At 38.3% G+C, this 18,340-nt stretch overlaps 1 protein-coding gene across 1 annotated transcript in view; it reads right to left on the bottom strand.

The window, feature by feature from the left end:
• DCDC2 (doublecortin domain containing 2) overlaps positions 1-18,340 on the bottom strand; it is a 151,540-nt gene that overhangs the window by 94,897 nt on the left and 38,303 nt on the right. The window contains exons 3-6 of the mRNA XM_069493406.1: positions 9,005-9,081; positions 8,751-8,882; positions 4,379-4,525; positions 2,619-2,673 (exon numbers count right to left, since the gene is read on the bottom strand). Of these exons, the coding sequence (XP_069349507.1) occupies positions 2,619-2,673; positions 4,379-4,525; positions 8,751-8,882; positions 9,005-9,081 (411 nt within the window). The remainder of the gene's footprint in view (positions 1-2,618; positions 2,674-4,378; positions 4,526-8,750; positions 8,883-9,004; positions 9,082-18,340) is intronic.

Here is an 18,340-nt window from a genome sequence, read left to right as displayed (position 1 = left end):
TCTCTGTCTCTCTCTCTCTCTCTGCCACCTCTCGCCTCATCTCTCACTGGACAGCACCCCTGAGGCCTGCTCCGTGCAGCTGTTCTCCATGCCAGGAGCACCACAGTGATGCTACCTCTGCTCTTTGACTGAGACGGTTACGTGGATGGTCAAATCTACAACTTTAGCCCTGATGTCTTCATCAGGCCTCAGTGTTGCCCTTTACAACTGCTTGATGCACAGTTTCAACTAGATTTCCTAATAATACCTCCAACTTACCATGTGTGAAATTAAGCAGGTCATTATTACCTCTGACTGCCCTCTTCTTGGCCATAGGACTACCATTTTCTCAGACATCCAGGCTCAAAAACCTGCACTTATCTTTGGCTCCTACCTCTCTGTTAACCCCGTGTATCCAGTCACCACTTCCTGCCACCTCCCTAGCGTAGGCTCTTATCACTTTATACCAAGGCGACTGCAACTGCTTCATGGCCAACAACTTACCTACGGCCTATCACTGTGTGAAGTCTTTCTCCACCTAAAAGATCTGCCATTCCTAAAATGGACTGGGATGAACATTTTCACCTTTCAGCAGCCATCACGGGCTGCGGTAAAGACTAGACTTTTCATTCTGGTGTTCAAGGTCGTATAAGAACTGCCACCACCTACCGTTCAGGCACTTCACCCTCCATGCTACGATGGACCAATGACCCTCTGTTCCGGCAGCCTGCGGGATTCACTGTCCCTGGAGGTCAGGCGCAGGAGCTCCACATGGGCCACACAGGCCAGAAAGGCTCCATCCCTCCCCTGCCGTTTGCTCAATGGGAGCCTTTGCACATGATTACTTCTATTCTTTGCACTTCCTGTTCCTCATTTCCTTTTTAAATGCAGATCACAAAGGTACCTGCCTTGAGGGGTAAGGATTAAATAAATCTTTCCTGTAAAGAGCTTGGCACAGTATTGAGCCTCAAGTGTTCACTAAGTATCAACCAGCGCAATTATTTCTCCACATGCCCTTGTCTGCTCCCTTCCTCGCCATCCCTTTCATCCAAAATCCCTTTCCCTTTATCTACCTTGACTTGAATCTTAAAGAGTTTTCAAAGGCACAGCTCAAATTCAACTTCCGCTGTGAACTCCTGCCATTGTACATTGATTCCTTAGCTCTCTCTCTCTGACATTTACTAATCTTACCACAGATTTGGTTTTAGCTTTAGCTTGTGTGTTACCTGTTCGAGCTATCTTCTTGATTTCAATTAGACTGTAAGTTGCTTGAGGGCAACAGCTTTGTCAAAAACAGTACTAGAGTCTAAGCGAATCAGTGGTTAATAAATGTCAGTTTGTTATGCTGAATTCAGTACTACTCATCCACACAAATTACTTTTCTTTTTTCCAAGAATTTCACATGATATAACAAAAAAAAAAAGGTGGGGGGAGGGAGATCTAAATCATTAGGAGACAGTATCATTGCCCAGCAATCACTTATTTTACAAAACACCAAAATAAGAGTGTCGTTTATTTAGCTTGGGGTGTGGGTGGAGGATGTCAAACCAGTTCTGACAGTAACTTGACAGGCAATTCAACTGAAAGAAAAGAAAGAGAAGCCTCAGCCAGAAAGACCTGCCAAAGCAATGCTCCAGCAGGACATGAAACTCATCCCCATAAGGGAGTACAGACTAAATACACAAGTAGGTTAAGAAATTACCATGGCGAGGCACAGTGGCTCACTCCTAGCACTCTGGGAACTCAAGGCTGAAGGATCGCTTGAGCTCAGAAGTTCCAAACCAGCCTGAGCAAGAGCGAGACCTCTACTAAAAATAGAAAAATTAGGCAGGCATGATGGTGAATGCCTGTAGTCCCAGCTACTCGGGAGGCTGAGGCAGGAGAATCACATGAACTCAGGAGTTTGAGGTTGCTGTGAGCTAGGCTGATGCCATAGCACTCTAGCCCAGGCAACAGAGGGAGAGTCTGTCTCAAAAAAACAAAAACAAAAACAAAAACAAGAAAGTAGTTACCTGTTAAATGCTTGCCACAGTTCCCACAGAATAGGTATTTAATAAATGTTTACTAAATTAACAAATAATGAATGAATGATAGATGGAAAATATTCTGATGAGGAACTAAATACTTGGAACGGGAGCGACAGCAGGAGCCTCAGCCGGGGGACCCAGTTAAAAATAACAAAATACAAATGAATAAATAAATATTTGGAATGATTCTCAATCTTTTGGAGGAATATAACTGAGGATTACCATTTTCTTACCAAAACTTCCCTTTTAGTTTTTGTCAGAGACAGAAAACAAGACTGAACAGACCACTGATGTGACCTAACATAGTGGTTTGTATAAGAACTATATAATACATAAAACTATAGTTTTATAGCCCAAATTTTAAATGTGATATAAATTATATCAGGTGTACATACAAGGAAAAACATTTTGAAGTCTACTTTCTACAAATGTTAGCTCTCTTTTAAGTATCTTAATTATAATATTAAAATTCTAGTGTTGTTTCACATAATTGCTTATATAACACAGGGTGGCTAAGTTTTATGTCTTTGAACTTAATTGAAACCCAAAGGACAGTCTCTCTGTATCAGATAAAAATATAGAACATTAATGAGGAAAGCATCTGATACTTACACTCCCTTTAGACTTTCTGGATCCTACAATAGGAGGTAGTGAAGAAGCTTTCTGACTGCGGAAACAAATTGTAATTTAGAAATTTGAACATTATTTACAAATAATATATAATGCAAGATAATTGTCATCCCAACTTGTCATCTCTCCCTGGAAGTCAACTATTTACTGACATCTGTGTTTCACAAGAGGTGCCATGTATTTTTTCAATTTCACAAAGACTACCCCACAAAATTTCCAAATTCCACTCCAAAAGATTTTTAATGTTTCCCACTATTTTAATCAATACTTACTTGTAGTGCCACTCTAATTTTATAACATTTTTATTGAAATCCCAAAGTTTCCTATTTGCATTTCAAAAAAATCATTTCCCAATCTGAGTAATGACTTTGCCAGATTGAGTTAAAAACAATAAATTTCCATGGTTTTTATTATGTCTACCTCTAATAGGAAAGCAGAATGGCAAAACACTGGCATTCACATTCAGGAAGTTTTTAAACCAGTCGTTATCACCAAAGAATAAAAAATTCTTGTAGACTATAAGAATAAGTTGTTTCACAGATATCTGAATTTTTAGGGAAAGATTTGTCTTGAAACCCAACTGAACCTCTCCAAAAATAGGAGGACACATTATATATAAAGGTAAATTCTACTAATTTATATGAGAAAAGCCAATGTGAGTCACGGTTTTCTTATTACCATCAAGTACACGCTGTAGCTCACAGCAGGTTAGTGCAGTGTTGCTTAGCAGAGATTACTAAAGGATTTGATTTCATGGATGGGTAAGGATGTTTAGCAGTAAGTCAGCTGGCAAATAATTCTAAAGTGCTAGAAAACCACGTGCTCTTGCAGAGTTCAAACACCCCCCCTGAAATTCCATTTCATCTATTACTCATTTAGAAACTCTCGGCCAGCCTCTCCATCAAGCTACATGAATTATGAATTAATGAAAACCACATTGGTGACATTCTGCTTTAACTCTGCAGAGGACAACCACAAAAAGTCAGTTTCCAACAGCAAAGTGGTGGCAGAACCTCTGTGAAAAGCAACAGAGATGGCTCCGCAGGCACCATGAGCAAGCTGAGAGATCCTGCATCTGGGCCAGAGCTCTTCATGACTGTCTCTGCAGTGCATTTTCCTCGCTGAAATAAAGCATCGTAAGCAAATATATGGCACTTACTTCATAGAGAAAAACTGCTCACAGTGCATTCTGTGTAATTAACAGTATAATCCTTAAAATCTTGCATGTATTAACGGTACACCCAGCCTCTCTACTTATTTGCATAAGTGCAATTATATTGTTTTTCTATTTTACAATTGTTATTAAAAGGGCTGTAAAATATTACAGTTGTTTTTAACACCCTTGGATATTTCTATCCAGATGAACTGAAAAATTAGTTGGTCTAGCAATTGTTAAGACACTAAAACTTCTAATAATATTTGCTATAGAAAAGTTCATTGCCCTGTATCTTCTTCACAAGAATAAATCTTTGTATTTACTATTAAGTTTGGTGCATGGTTAAAAAAAAATACTAATGTACTCTTTCATAAAGTCCCCAAAATTATATTTTTGTGCAATAGCTCTCAATCTCCTATCATGGCAATAAAAACAAAGATCCATACACATCATATGCGCTTTCCATTCTAAGTGATAAATAAGATTATCAATTACATAAAATATAGTGGTGGTCAGCGAAAGACCCAACAGGATTTTAAGTGATAACTAAAGCATGAGAAGTGAGTAAATGAGAACGAAGACTTACCCAAAAGGCCTTCTCATTGTTGACTTGTCAAAAAGTAATTCACTATAAGGCAATTTCTTAAACTTATCTCTGCCGACAGCCACATAAAACTGCCCGTTCTCCAACTCTGCTCCACTCTCAACAAGTTTTCCTTCTAAAGTATAAAGTCTGTGAAAATATGAATGCCAACATATTTTAACAATTAGAATTTTAACAAGCATTTGAAGAACTGCTTAAAACTACAAAGTAAATAAAAACAGTCTGTTCTTAATTTGGCTCATCTTGTTACTCTTCTCATTGACTGAATTATAAATGCCTCAAAGTCATTAGATTCCACTAAATGCCACTGTCATAAGGGAGATACTATGACTATCTAGCTGTAAGGGTTTCCTCCCAACGAGCCTGATGATAGAGCATAAAGATCCCCTGTTGCTGCCATATTAAGATTTTAGAGGAGAAAAAGTGTGCAGAACCTGGCGCTTTAAATAAACCTCGGCTTCCACTAAAGATTGATTCTTCTATTTATATTTTGCTAGTACTTTTTGTTTGTGCTTCTGACCACACTCTGTGTAAGAACAGCCCTCAGCCAAAGCAGTACATCCCAACGCACACAGAACCAGGTCAGGGAAAAATGGGTTGAGAGGGCAGGAGGTAAAGGAACCCATTGCCAGTGTTAATGATGCAGAACTGCATAGCATTCGTGCTTCTGTCTTTTTTTCCGTCCCTCCTAAGCAAGAGAGTGAACATTATATCTTCCCAGAATCAAGGGGTTTCACAAGAACTTTCCTTTACTGCAAAACTGCTGCTACAAACTACAATTAATATGTTACTCAGTAAAAGAACAGTGATGATTTTACCAGATGATTTAAAGTGTCCATAGAATTTTTTTTTAAAAAACAGGAGGAAAACAGACTATTAGAAAATCAAACCAGAAAGTGCATATTTTTGAAGGTTATAAACAAGAGTTAGTAACTGGAAGGATTTCAAGATCATCAAAAAAATTTCTCAGTCTTATTATTATAATAAAGGTTAGTGACATTTGCAAAGGCAAATCAAAAAAAAAAATATCCATTGACCTGTGGGCTTGTTTACTGATTATGTAAATGGCCATATCATATGGAGCACGAAGTACAATGAAAATAGCCACCACAACTCCTGAAATGTATTTGTTTTTAGTTAGAATACAGTTACCAAATTCCTTCTTTATAACATTGTACTTCTACAAGTCTAAATATCAACACTTACCCCAGATTTTTGTTTTTTCTGCCTTGATCTAGACCAGGGTTTCTGAACAGCGGCACGATTGATATTTTGGACCAAATAATTAATTCCTTGTTGGAGGGGCGGGGAGGCTGCCCTGCACACTGTAAGATGTTTAGTGGCCCTTGGCCTCTACCCACTAGATGGTAGTAACGGCCATCCCCGTCCCCAGTTGTGACTACCAAAAATGGCTCCAGACTGCCAAATGTCCCCAACGGGCAAAATCGCACCTGGTTGAGAACCACTGGCCTAGACTCAGACATTCTTCTTTCATTTTCTTTCAAAATAGTTAGATCTGAATCAGGAGTTAACTTTTATAGCTAGAAATTAAAAGGCAGCAGAGCTGTGGACTCTGGAAACAGATAGGATTTGACTAGTTTCCTCTGCAGGTAGGTAAAGGGTGCTGAATAAATTCTAACCCATGATTTTAGCCTCTTTTAATATAACTCTTGTTGCTCTACTTCCTTCTTTTGCTACAAATACAAGAAACACAGTCAAATACATTTTTATGGGATTTTATTATATGTAAATATATTGATGCATAGGAAGGGTCCAACCATAAGACTTACTAATGTTCTGTTAAGTGGGTATGTCCCATGTGAGCAGCAACCAAAACTCATTCGTATCTGGCATTACATTAAGAATCAAGTTTCTGTAAGTATTCAAGTGTTTGGGTGACACGACCAAATTTTCACTTCTACATTTGTACTTGCATATATTTATTTCTCTGTGTGAATTTATTGATATTAATAAATGTATGAATAGGTAATCTGGGCATAAAATTATCTGTATATATCTTTGTGTTCTTTATATTATTTACTGGGTGGGTTTACATTTATGTATAAGTCAAAAGTCAAAGTTATACATCTAAAAATATTATGTAATTATTCAAATCTGACTTCACTTCTGACACCAAATTAAAATCCAGAAAAATCAAAGATTTAAATAAAATTGAAAAGTACAAAGTAAAAACATGGGAGAATATTTTTATAATCTTGTATTGAGGAAGATCTAGGCTACTCATAAAACTTAATGATCATAAAGAAAGATTCAAAACTGGCATCAAAATTCAAGAGTTTTGTATGTAAAGAAAATGCAAACTGGAAACATACGTAAACCTCACATCAGAAAAGGCAATTTCCCCAATATGTAAAGAGTGCCTATAAATCAATAAGACAAACATGTAAAGGCCATGACAGATAGTTCATATATGATGAAATATAAATATACGGCATTTATTTAGGGAGCAGCTTAGTAGTTAAGAGCATAGGCTCTGGAGCCAGACTGCCTCCTGGGCTTGACTCCCAGCCCTGCCACTCAGAATCTGCATAACCTCTGGGCAAGTAACTTTCCCCTCTGTGTGTCACATATCATGTCTACTAAAAGAGAATAATAACACTACTTACTTCATAGGGGCCCTGAGTGAATTAAATAAAAACTCTAAAGCAGTCAGAATAATGACTGGCACATAAGACATAATCAATAGATGTCATATATCATATAAATAAAAAATCAAAAAACAATGAAATACTATTATTAACATGAATGAAAGGACAAAAGGTCCTGTTAGCTTTACAATATAGATAAAAGCGTGGAAAACAGGCCCTATCATGGACTTTTGGTGAGAGTTTAAATTAGTATAACTCTTCGGAAGACAACTGGCAGTATCCAACAAAATTTTAAATGCATTTTCCACTTAACACAGTAATTCAACTTCTAGAATTCAGTCCCCTGATACACTCTGCTTATATACAAAGACATATGCATATAATAGCAAAAGATGGGAAATGACCTAAATTTCCATCAAAAGGAGACTGTTAAAATAAATTAGGATATACCCATAAAATGGAATACTTTGTAGTCACAAAAATAATAAAATAGACTTATTTGTGCTGGCAAGAATAATCTCTAATATTTGTTACAGGAAAAAAGCAAGTGGGGTGTGTGCATATTTATTTATTTATATATGTGTATGTGTTCCCATTAATGATTTTTTAAAAATAAAAGATATATGATATGTGCTTGCATATGCACAGAATATTTCCAGAATGATGCAGAAAAGTAGTAGGGAAAGGGACAGGGGGTGCCTAAGGTGGGACAAATACTTTTTATTTATACCCTCTTTGGATTTTTTTTGTCACATGTAAAAGTGTTACTTTCAATTAAAACATCTAATTATATTTAGAATCTCAATGGCTATGAAACTATATTAATATAGGTAAATATATATACATTAATCTGTTCATACATTAAACTGAAAGACATAATATTCAATCATTTGAGAACTTATTTTATCATGTGTGTTTATGCATATATATACAAAACATAAGAACTTGAAAGGAAGAGTGTATTCTACCGTGCAGTGTATCAGAGAGACTGGGGTAAATGTAGGTATCTAGCAGAAAACTCTTGATTGGATTTCACATATTTTTGTGTGTGTGTGTGTGTGTATGTATACATATATACACTCTAAATATGTCGTGCACATGTATATATTATTTGTAAGTCTCCCACTTAAAGGAAAATAAATAAGTTAGTTTCTATCAAGGGATAATTTCATAGGCTTCACATTTTAACAGCATTATTTCAATCTTCACTTAAGTTACAGAACCTAAAAAATACGCTTTTGATTTCTTACATTTAGACAACACCACTAAATTGTTCTCTCTAACCAGCCTCCTCCTCAATCCCACGAAACACGTCCTGGTATCTGATTTTTTACCCTAGCCAAATAGTTTGGACAATCAAATAATCATAAATATCTCCTGAGTGGGGGGAGGACAATTCATTAAGAGGCTGACTCACTCAAAAAAAGTCCTTCTCAACTAAAGCAACGTTGATGCCTGCCTATTTACTCTAAACCAAAAAAATAAAAATAGTTAATATTTGCTGATGTGATACTGTGTGCCAATGACTGTCTTAAGCTCTTTATGTGTATTACCTCATTCCTTAAAACAACCCTATGAGGTAAGTACTATTATATATCCATTCTACAGATAAAGAAACTGAGGCATACAAAGCCTAAGTAGTGAGCCAAAATTCAAATCTAGGGGCCAGTGACTCCAGAGCCTCCTGGGAATGTCTCCAACAATTCCAGAACCCACCCGCTCACAGGAAGCTCATTTTTCCATACCTGTGGACAGCCCCGCTCCTCAGAGTTATTTTTTCCGTGACCATCTGCAGTACATGATCCCACTGAGTCAAGGCTTTTCTGGGGATGAGGAGGCGAGAAGCTGGGTTTATGAGGTCTCCATTTGCAATCAAGCTGGAAAAAAAAGAGCCAAACCATTTGAAACTGTTATGCCTTTAAAACCACACAACAAATTCCACACACAGAGGAAACCATCAAGCCAATTTTAACTTGAAATGTAAAGCGGTCCAACTTACAAGATAGTGCAGGGTTCCTGAAGCGGTTTTCTAAAGCGAGCTGACACATTGATCTTGCTGTGGATTACTGGTTTCACCTTTAAAAGCAAAGAAAAAAATATAAACCACTAAGCTTATATTAGCTTTTTTTTTTTTTCTCCTATGAGGAAAATCTACAGGTTTCCAGGGAACAGGCTGAGACTTGCTGTGCCTTAGTAAAAATCTTGCTTTTTCCCCACTTGTATACACAGTCTGAGCCCACCCTCTATCAATATCACATGCCTGTAACAAAGCTCTCAAGAAAAGAAAAATTCCCCTTGAGCTCTGGGCATACTGCTCATGATCTGTACCCAAAACAGAAACTGTGGACTATTATAAAAATGTTAAGGCAGTTTTTAAACAAGGCTTTCTGAAAAACAACAATAAAATAATCCTATAAAATCCCAAGCTCTGAAGCGCCCTCGCCAGTGGCACAGCACACTGTGCTTTGTCATCTCTCCTTTCCCGTTCTCATTGCACCTGCTTTCTGATCCCATGACCCCCACCAGGTGCCTGACCCCACCCTACCCTCTTAAGACTGACCTCGTTCAGGGCCTCACTTCCTCCCCTGTCCGTCAGGCACACGCACACCAGCACCCTCGATGTCCGCAGCCCTTGCATCTGGTCGGTCTGATCCCCTTCCCCTCTCCTTTCCCTTCCAGGGTCCAGGCTGTTGTTAGAACCACACACGGTCCCGTGGGGAGCTTCTGCCTGGATTTTGGCATCAGGTGGCCCTCAGTACTGCTCAGCCAGCCCTCCACTCCCCCCAAATCAATTCCTTTTTCCATTTCCTACAAACGGATACTCAAAATCTTTGCCTTTCATGCTAAGCACTAAAGTCCCACTCCAGTCTCACATACACTCTCAGCAGATCATTTCGTTGGCATCCAAACTTCAAGGAAATAAAAGCCAATGGGCACAAAGCCCCTCAACCTTCCTCTCCTCCGCAACCCACCTCATCTGTATCTTCACCACTTCTCCTTTTCCGCCTGTCTCAGGTCTGTATCCCTTTACAAAGCCAATCCCTCATCTTGATTTTGCCCCCTGCTGTCTCTACTTGTTCCATTAATTCTAAGCCCCTCCACCTCCATCTGGTGTCTTCAATTTATCCATAGACCCATGGCCTTCTTGAGTACATCTTCCCCCATCTCTCTTTATTATTCATATTCCTACTTCCTCCAGCTCTACTCTCTCTTCAGTCTTCTGCCATCCGGTTTCCACCTTTAGCACTGAAAGATAAAGCCCAGCTCTTAAGTATGGCTGGCAAGAACCCCAAGGACCAAGCACTGCTGACTGGGTGGCCTCAGCTCCCAACACTCCTTCCACCCAGACCCCCGTGATGCACTGCCACGGAACCAGCTACTCTCTCTATTCCCAAAACACCTCCTGCATCCGCTCCCTGCCTTCGCTCACCATGCCCCTCTGCCTAGAAGGCCCTCCCCACTTCTCTGCCTGCCGGGATTCCACCTGCTCTTCTAGGCCCAGCTCAGTTATCACCAATCCTTCCCTGCTCATTCTTCTTTAGCTTTCTGTCTCAGACTGCTACTGCCACTATGGTATTGACGATAACACTTTGGTTTTTAGAGTTTTTCCCCCCATGATTTAAAAGGAAAATGTATAAGTAAAGGGAACTGATAAAAAAAAAAAAAAAAAAAAGCTAACATATGTTGCACTATATTTCATGGCAGGCGTTGTACTAAGTAATTTACATGTTTTGTATATCTTTTAATCATCAAAACAATGCCCTGAAGTATCATTACTATAGCCCCATTCTACATGATGAAACTGGAGCTTAATTAATTTGCCTAAAATCACACATAATAAGGGGCAGAGTTTTTAGTGAACCTACACCAATGAACCTCTATTTGCTATGCACTCTGCTGGTAATTTTAGAAATCAAATATTAGCTCTAAATCATGGATGGAACTCTCTCCTCTGCAAAATTATACCATCTTTGAGAGAAACAAGAAGGCAGAATTTTGCTGTGAATCTCCAGTGCCTAAAACAGTGCTTGGCAATGCCTGCTAGTTGCACAATAAATGCTTATTGAAATTTAAAAGATACTCCAATTTAGAGTAAAATTTATTTTTTTTTAATTTAAATTTTTTTTTTCTTCTGAGACAGTCTCACTCTGTCACCCTGGCTAGAGTGCAGTGGTGTCCTCATAGCTCACTGCAACCTCAAACTCCTGGGCTCAAGTGATCCTCTTGCCTCAGCCTCCCGAGTAGCTGGGACTACAGGTGCACACCACAACACCTGGATAATTTTTTTATTTTTTGTAGAGATGGGGTCTTGCTCTTGCTCAGGCTGGTCTCAAACTCCTTAGTTCAAGCAATCCTCTTGCCTTGGCCTGCCAGAGTGCTAATATTACAGGCATGAGCCACCACACCTGCCTATAGTAAAATTTTAAAAATTTAATAAAAATAGCTTTTACCATTTTAAGCCTATAGGTTCTTGATCTTAATACTGACATTTACAGTGATGTGGACATTTTAAAAAATGTTTAACAGGTAATGTGTATACCTGGACAAAATTCAACTGATTAAAAGGGGCATGTAGTAAAAGGAAAGTGTCATTCCCATTCCTATTCTGTAACCACCAAGCTGCAACCAGAGTTAGCGATATTCTTCAAAGATAGTCTCTCTACATATGCATATTATCTTATATAGATATCATATGCATATAATTTTTAAACACAACTGAAAGCCTGCTTCAGCACCTTGCTTTTTTTTAAATTTAATAATGTATCCTGGGCCGGGCGCGGTGGCTCACGCCTGTAATCCTAGCACTCTGGGAGGCCGAGGTGGGCGGATCGTTTGAGCTCAGGAGTTCGAGACCAGCCTGAGCAAGAGCGAGACCCCACCTCTACTAAAAAAATAGAAAGAAATTATATGGACAGCTAAAAATATATATAGAAAAAATTAGCCGGGCATGGTGGCGCATGCCTGTAGTCCCAGCTACTCGGGAGGCTGAGACAGGAGGATCACTTGAGCTCAGGAGTTTGAGGTTGCTGTGAGCTAGGCTGACGCCACGGCACTCACTCTAGCCTGGGCAACAGAGTGAGACTCTGTCTCAAAAAAAAAAAAAAAAAAAAAAATAATGTATCCTGGAGATTGTTTCAAATTGGTACTTAGAGTGAGAGTTGCTTCATTTTTTATACCAGCTGTCTATATTCCATTCCAGGAAAAGTGCCATAATTTATTTAATCTGTCCCTAAATGGCCCTTTTGATTGTTTCCCAACGTTTGCTATTGCAAATAATGCCATGATGGATCTCCTTCCAAATACATATTTGCATAACTATGTAAATATATCTGCAGAATAAATTATTAGAATTGGGAATTTGCTGAAACAAAGGATAAGCAATTTTTTTAGTTTAACAGAATTTATTGTAAGCTTATTCTTGATCAATCCTAAGAGTGCCTTAATTTATTTAGTTCATAGTATGGCATAAGAAAATAGATTTGACATACAAGAAATGCAGTTTTGAGGCCAGGGCTGTGCTTCGCAATGTCCTTGGATGACTGAAAATCCCTCTCAAAGCATGCTTTGCTTACTCTTAATTCTTGGAATGATTTGACTGCAAATGAGTTTTTGCCCATGTGAAGGAGAGGCCTTTTTTTGATTCTACACCTCTACTAACAGTTTCTTCCTCTCAAAATCCTTCCCACCTCTTAAACATGACTATACTGCCTCCCTGACCACTGGCCTGAAAGCTGCTGCCCACATCCCTGGTTCTCTATTGCCCCTCCCTGCCTCATTTTGTTTTTTCTCCTAGCATTTCTCACCATGTGACATATTATACATTTTATTTATTTGGTTTTTAATTGCCTGTTCCTGCTGTTACTTTTTGGTTAACCTCTAATATCACCTAGCAATGCACTAAGTACATGCTTCACACTCCGATGCTATTGTTACAATGTATATCTGCCTTACCATACCCACCTCAATGGTTCAAAAACCTTGTTGAATTGTTGAATTAAAGGTGAAAGTAAATAAGTTATATAAACAAATGACTTTTACAATCTTTTTGAGTTGTCTAAATTATGCTATTTTGCTTTAGATCATAGATAGCTATAAACAATATACAGAAATTCATAAAAACATGATTGTTAAAATAATTATATAATTTTTTTGTGTATAGAAGTTGTTGCTTGAATGAAATCAAGCCATCTGTTTTGAATAATAGTTGTTCTCTTCATTCAGCACAGCAAAACTATTCCCCAAATGTTCATGATTAATCATGAATTGAAGACGAATCTTAAATATCTATTTTTTAAGTTACTATAATTAAAATAACTAAATTATTACTTTTAGATATACTAATAAAATATACTGAAAAACTATTTCAAGTATTAAAATATGCCTGAATTATAAAAAAAAGTAAGACCTTGTATAAAACAATTAGCACTTTTTGGAAAAAAAAAACAGGTTTCGTTTAAAATGCATTTTTCTAATTACCATTTTAAATAACTTAAATCATACACACAAAAAAATTAAACCAAATTAACTGCATATAAGGGGAGCTTTTCCAGAGCCCTAATCAGGGATAAAATGTTGGTCAGTTGGTGGTAATCTAGAGATAGTATGGCTTTTGATAATGGAAAATACAATAATAAATTACAATTTATTTTAATTTTATCAATTTTCTTATTATCCCATACACTTTCCCTTGCCCTTTGAAAATAAGCAGTATTTCAAGTACGAGACTAATGTTAAGTATCAACACACCTAGCTACGAAGAGATGGACCCCTAGGGATGGAGTATGAGGTACTCCCACTCAGACCCCCATGTACCTGGGGATGGGTCTCACAGGGGAGCAGGCTGACCAGTGTTAATTGTGCCATCTGCTAATGAAACCAAATCAAATGAAAAGGTTTCAACGCAAAACTCAAACTTTCATTTTGGAGCCGGCAGAGTTAATGCTCCCAGTTGGCTGTGTCATTTGGTGAGGGTATCACCACCGAGTAATAGTAAAACATGCTGATGACTGACCTCTTGCCTTGACTCTGCGCTGGGATCAACACAGTCTAGGAAAATCCAGTTTATTAGGATATTGAGAAGTAGGTTAGTCTCACATATTAGAGAGGAGGTCATTCTGGAGACAGGCTGAAGACGCTGGCAGAACCTTCATTTCTAGGCTCTGAGTGGAGATTAGGTAGATAGACAGACAGATAGTCTAAATTATTCTTGGAAGTATTTCCAAAGTGAAAGGTGGCAAAAGTGACTTGATCATGCTCACCCTGTTAGAATTCGGTGAGCCATGAACCTAGTCCAGTCTTTGAATACAAATCACATGCTCTTTCCAATATATCACTCTGTCTCTGATATCTTATTTAGACTGTGTTTATGTCACAGATGGTTATACAAAAATAAAATGCTTCACGTGAACCTGTAAGTCTAAGTAAGTAGTTTCAGTCCACAAATCCACATGATACTTAGTAGGTCAATATCACAACGGGGTCAACATCTAAGTTAAAATCGGCATGAATCTGTCTGGTATGAAATATAAACTCTCTGAAGCTAAAATTGGTGCTTTAAAAATACATATTTAGAATAACAAGATGAAAGTTGGTAACTGAGTAGCTGACTAAATGTCTGAAATCCTTAATTCCAACACTGATTGCCTTAAAATTTGTACATGAATCAATTCAATACATCACATCTAAATTTCTTGACCTGTAAAAATGGGATAATCCTGCTAAAGTAGCCCAAAGGGATGTTCCATGAACTAATTAATGAAGTGGCAATATCATTCCCTAGGGCTGCTACACTGAATGCTTTGGAGCTGCAGGCCTCAACCTTTTTGGCACCAGGGACCAGTTTCATGGAAGACAATTTTTCCACGGATCGGGGGTGGACAATGGTGTTTCAGGATGATTCAAACGCATTACATTTATGGTGCAGTCAAACCTCTCTGCTAATGATAATCTGTATTTGCATCCACTCCCTGGCTCTAGCATCACTGCCTCAGCTCCACCTCTGATCATTAGGCATTAGATTCTCACAGTGAGTGAGCAACCTAGACCCCTCGCGTGCGCAGTTTACAGTAGGGTTCATGCTCCTATGAGAATCCAATGCTGTGGCTGATCTGACAGGAGGCGGAGCTTATGCTGTGATGCCAGCGATGGGGAGGGGCTGTAAACACTGATGAAGCTTCATGGCTCTCCTACTGCTCACCTCCTGCTGTGTGGCCTGGTTCCTAACAGGCCACAGACCAGTACTGGTCCATAGCCCAGGAGTCGGGGACCGAAGCTTTGAAGAATCCATCTGCCTCAAATCTCAGCACTCACTTCTTGAAACTCTGGGCCAGGAAAACCAAACTGAGTCTAATGATGTGAAGAAACAATGTTGTTATACATCACAAGAATCTAATGACCACTGACCTCTTGTAATAACTGATTATGCAATTTAAATGCTCAATTTTCAAAAACTTTTAAAAAAAAAATACATCAGGTTTTTGTGACTGCCCATTATATAGATTTATCCATTAGAGAAAAAAATGCACTGAAGTTACTTATTTGCAAAACATAGGCCAACCTAAACAAAGAGCCTTCAATTCTATTTTCCTTATTGTATGAATTTAAGAAAAAACACATTCTCAAAATGATGATCTTTGAGGAAACTTTGTTGCCACTTAAAAAACGCAGCACACAGCATCAAAGAGCAAAGTATTTTACAAAATATTTAATCAATTTTCATCACTTTTTGATAAATGAGAAGGGCCAAACATTTTTAAAAGTCATGAGTAAAAAATTATTTATATGAGTCAATATACCAGACACATTGAAATTATAGATAGTTCTACAGAGATTTTTTAACTAATCATTCATTTTTTTACAATATCACTATTTTTTAAATTAAAGAAAGATTGGCTAAGATGACTGATGAGTAGTGATGGTCTGATCTAACAGACTGAGCATGCCTGTTGTCCATGGTACCTCTCATAACTGACAGCGGAGAGTACCTCTATCAGAGGATGTTTCACGCTGGGAATATTTCCTAAACGTTAAGGAATGAAGCCATTTATCATGGTAATACTCCAGATGCATGGACTGAAAGAGACATTTGAAAAGAAAAGGCTGTATAACAAGAGTTGAGAACAACAATCAATGTTTTCAAAAGAATAGTGGACTCACTAAAAGATAACTAAGAGGTAGTTCCACTTCTGGTTAGGAAGTAGATTGTCAGAAACTGTTGCTTTTACCCTAACAACAAAACTAGGAGATAAGCTAAATATCATAGTTTTCAGAAACCCATTGAAGAGCTTAGGATGCAAAGAAGCATAGGTGACTAAATTCCAGAGAGGAATGAACCCTTTGTGAGTGAGAAGAAATCTGCAGCTGCTTTCCTCCCTAGGGGCATAGAAGGCAGAGGAACAAACCTTAATAAACAGTCAGCCTGTGTTAGTCAGCAAGACAGAAAAGACCCAGATGTAGAGAGTCTTTACCACCCAAGATGTCCCCATGACGTCTTCTTCGAGTGCACAGAAGTGTAACAAAAGCTAAGAGTAGAGAAAGAAATCCCATGGTGTGGAAAACTTGGGGTGGGGCTAGATAACAGAAAGACTCTTCAGTGGTGTAAACAGCTAAAAGCTGGACTGAACTGTGGAGAGAGATTTCTAAATCTCATCAATATTAACCCCAAGTCCTGTTGGAAAGAGAGCAAACCCTGATTTTGTTAGGTAGACAGCTAGGGACCTCTGGCCCCTCCTGGGGACAAGGTAGGCGACTGCTATACTGAGAGAGGAGGGAACACCCCATGAATCTGCCAATCAGAACTTAGCATGGCAAGAATGCAGAGAACTCTAGCCCATGGGCCAAGCAGCATAGGTACAATGGAGTCTGGAAAGTGCCCTAGAACAATGGGCTTTCAGAGAGGTTCATGGGAGATCTGCATGCGCAGTAAGACTCAGGTCATATAACTCCCAACTGTCCCATCAAAGTGGTCCATGGTGATGTCTTAGCCACAAGGAGGGTCCAATCCCCACACTATAAAACAAGACCTAGACCATAACCAAGGTCTCTTCTACGACAAGGGGTCCAGCTCTGTGTGTATCTTGCTCTGTAAACCTATTATCTTGCTCTTGTTCTTGCTCCCCCTCAATAAATTTCACCTTGTGCTTGCCTTACTTTGGTGTGTCTGGTCATTCTTCAGCCAAGATCACACCAAGAACCAAGAACACAGAACAAGAACTGCCAAACCCAACAATTTCATCCTCTAAGAGTCTAAAACCAGTGGTAAACTGAAACTAACTAAAGCTTCAAACCCAACCTATCTCCAGCTCAACTATGGATGATACTATGAGATCAGCCCCTTTCCCTAACAGCCTGACGGGGGTGGGGTACTTTCAAAGAGGGGAGCAAATATTATCCACTTGCTATTTCTACAAATTTTATGCAAAATTTCATACAAAATGATGAGTATAAAACAAGAGCTACAAAACATGTAAATAAAGGGGAAAATAGAACCCATTATCAAGGGAAATAAACAAAGTCAAACCCAGAGATGATTGTGATTGAGATGATTGAGCATATATCATGTCCAGAACTGTATCAAACATTTTCCACATGGTACTTTGATTTTTCACAATATCTTCCTTAGGTAGTTACTTTCAAACAAATTTACAGTTGTAAAACACAACAGAATTTACAAAATGCTTTCATTTATATTCACATTTGTTCCCCCAAATAACTTATGAGTCGGGATTATTCTAATTGTACAGATGGGAAAAGATGAGCCTCTCCAACCTTTCAAGGTCACACAATAAGCAAAGAAGCAGTCACATGAATCCACTTCTAATTTCCAACCCAGGGGTCCTCCTGCTGTGCTTTGCAGCCTGCTAATGCTGCTCAAGACAGAAACTGGCCACTAGCAGACACATATTTGCTCCCATTTAAACAAGATCTTTCTTGAATTACATGTAACTGAATATATGCAACTATTTATATACACTGGACATCTAGATCACTTTTATTCAATGGTCCCAATACCTTCTCAAATCCACTCAAGTTTCTCTCCCCTTGGCTACTACCTGTCAAATATTCTTTACATGATTCTATATATATATATATGTATGTATATATATATGTATATATACACACATACATACACACACACACACACACACTAAGTATTCTTATAGATATGGGACTCTATCACTATAATTTATGTACAACCCCAGTGGAATGAAAATTGTTAACCCTGAAAACTGCTATATATTCCAGTATCCAGGCATGGCGGCAAAATCAGGCCAGCCAATGAAATATTTTGGAAAGAATATTTTCATTAGCATTGTTAAATAATAATACCTTTTAA

Source organism: Eulemur rufifrons, chromosome 18, assembly GCF_041146395.1.
Source record: "Eulemur rufifrons isolate Redbay chromosome 18, OSU_ERuf_1, whole genome shotgun sequence".
Taxonomy (NCBI): domain Eukaryota; kingdom Metazoa; phylum Chordata; class Mammalia; order Primates; family Lemuridae; genus Eulemur; species Eulemur rufifrons.
This window is presented reverse-complemented; position numbering and strand designations above follow the sequence as displayed.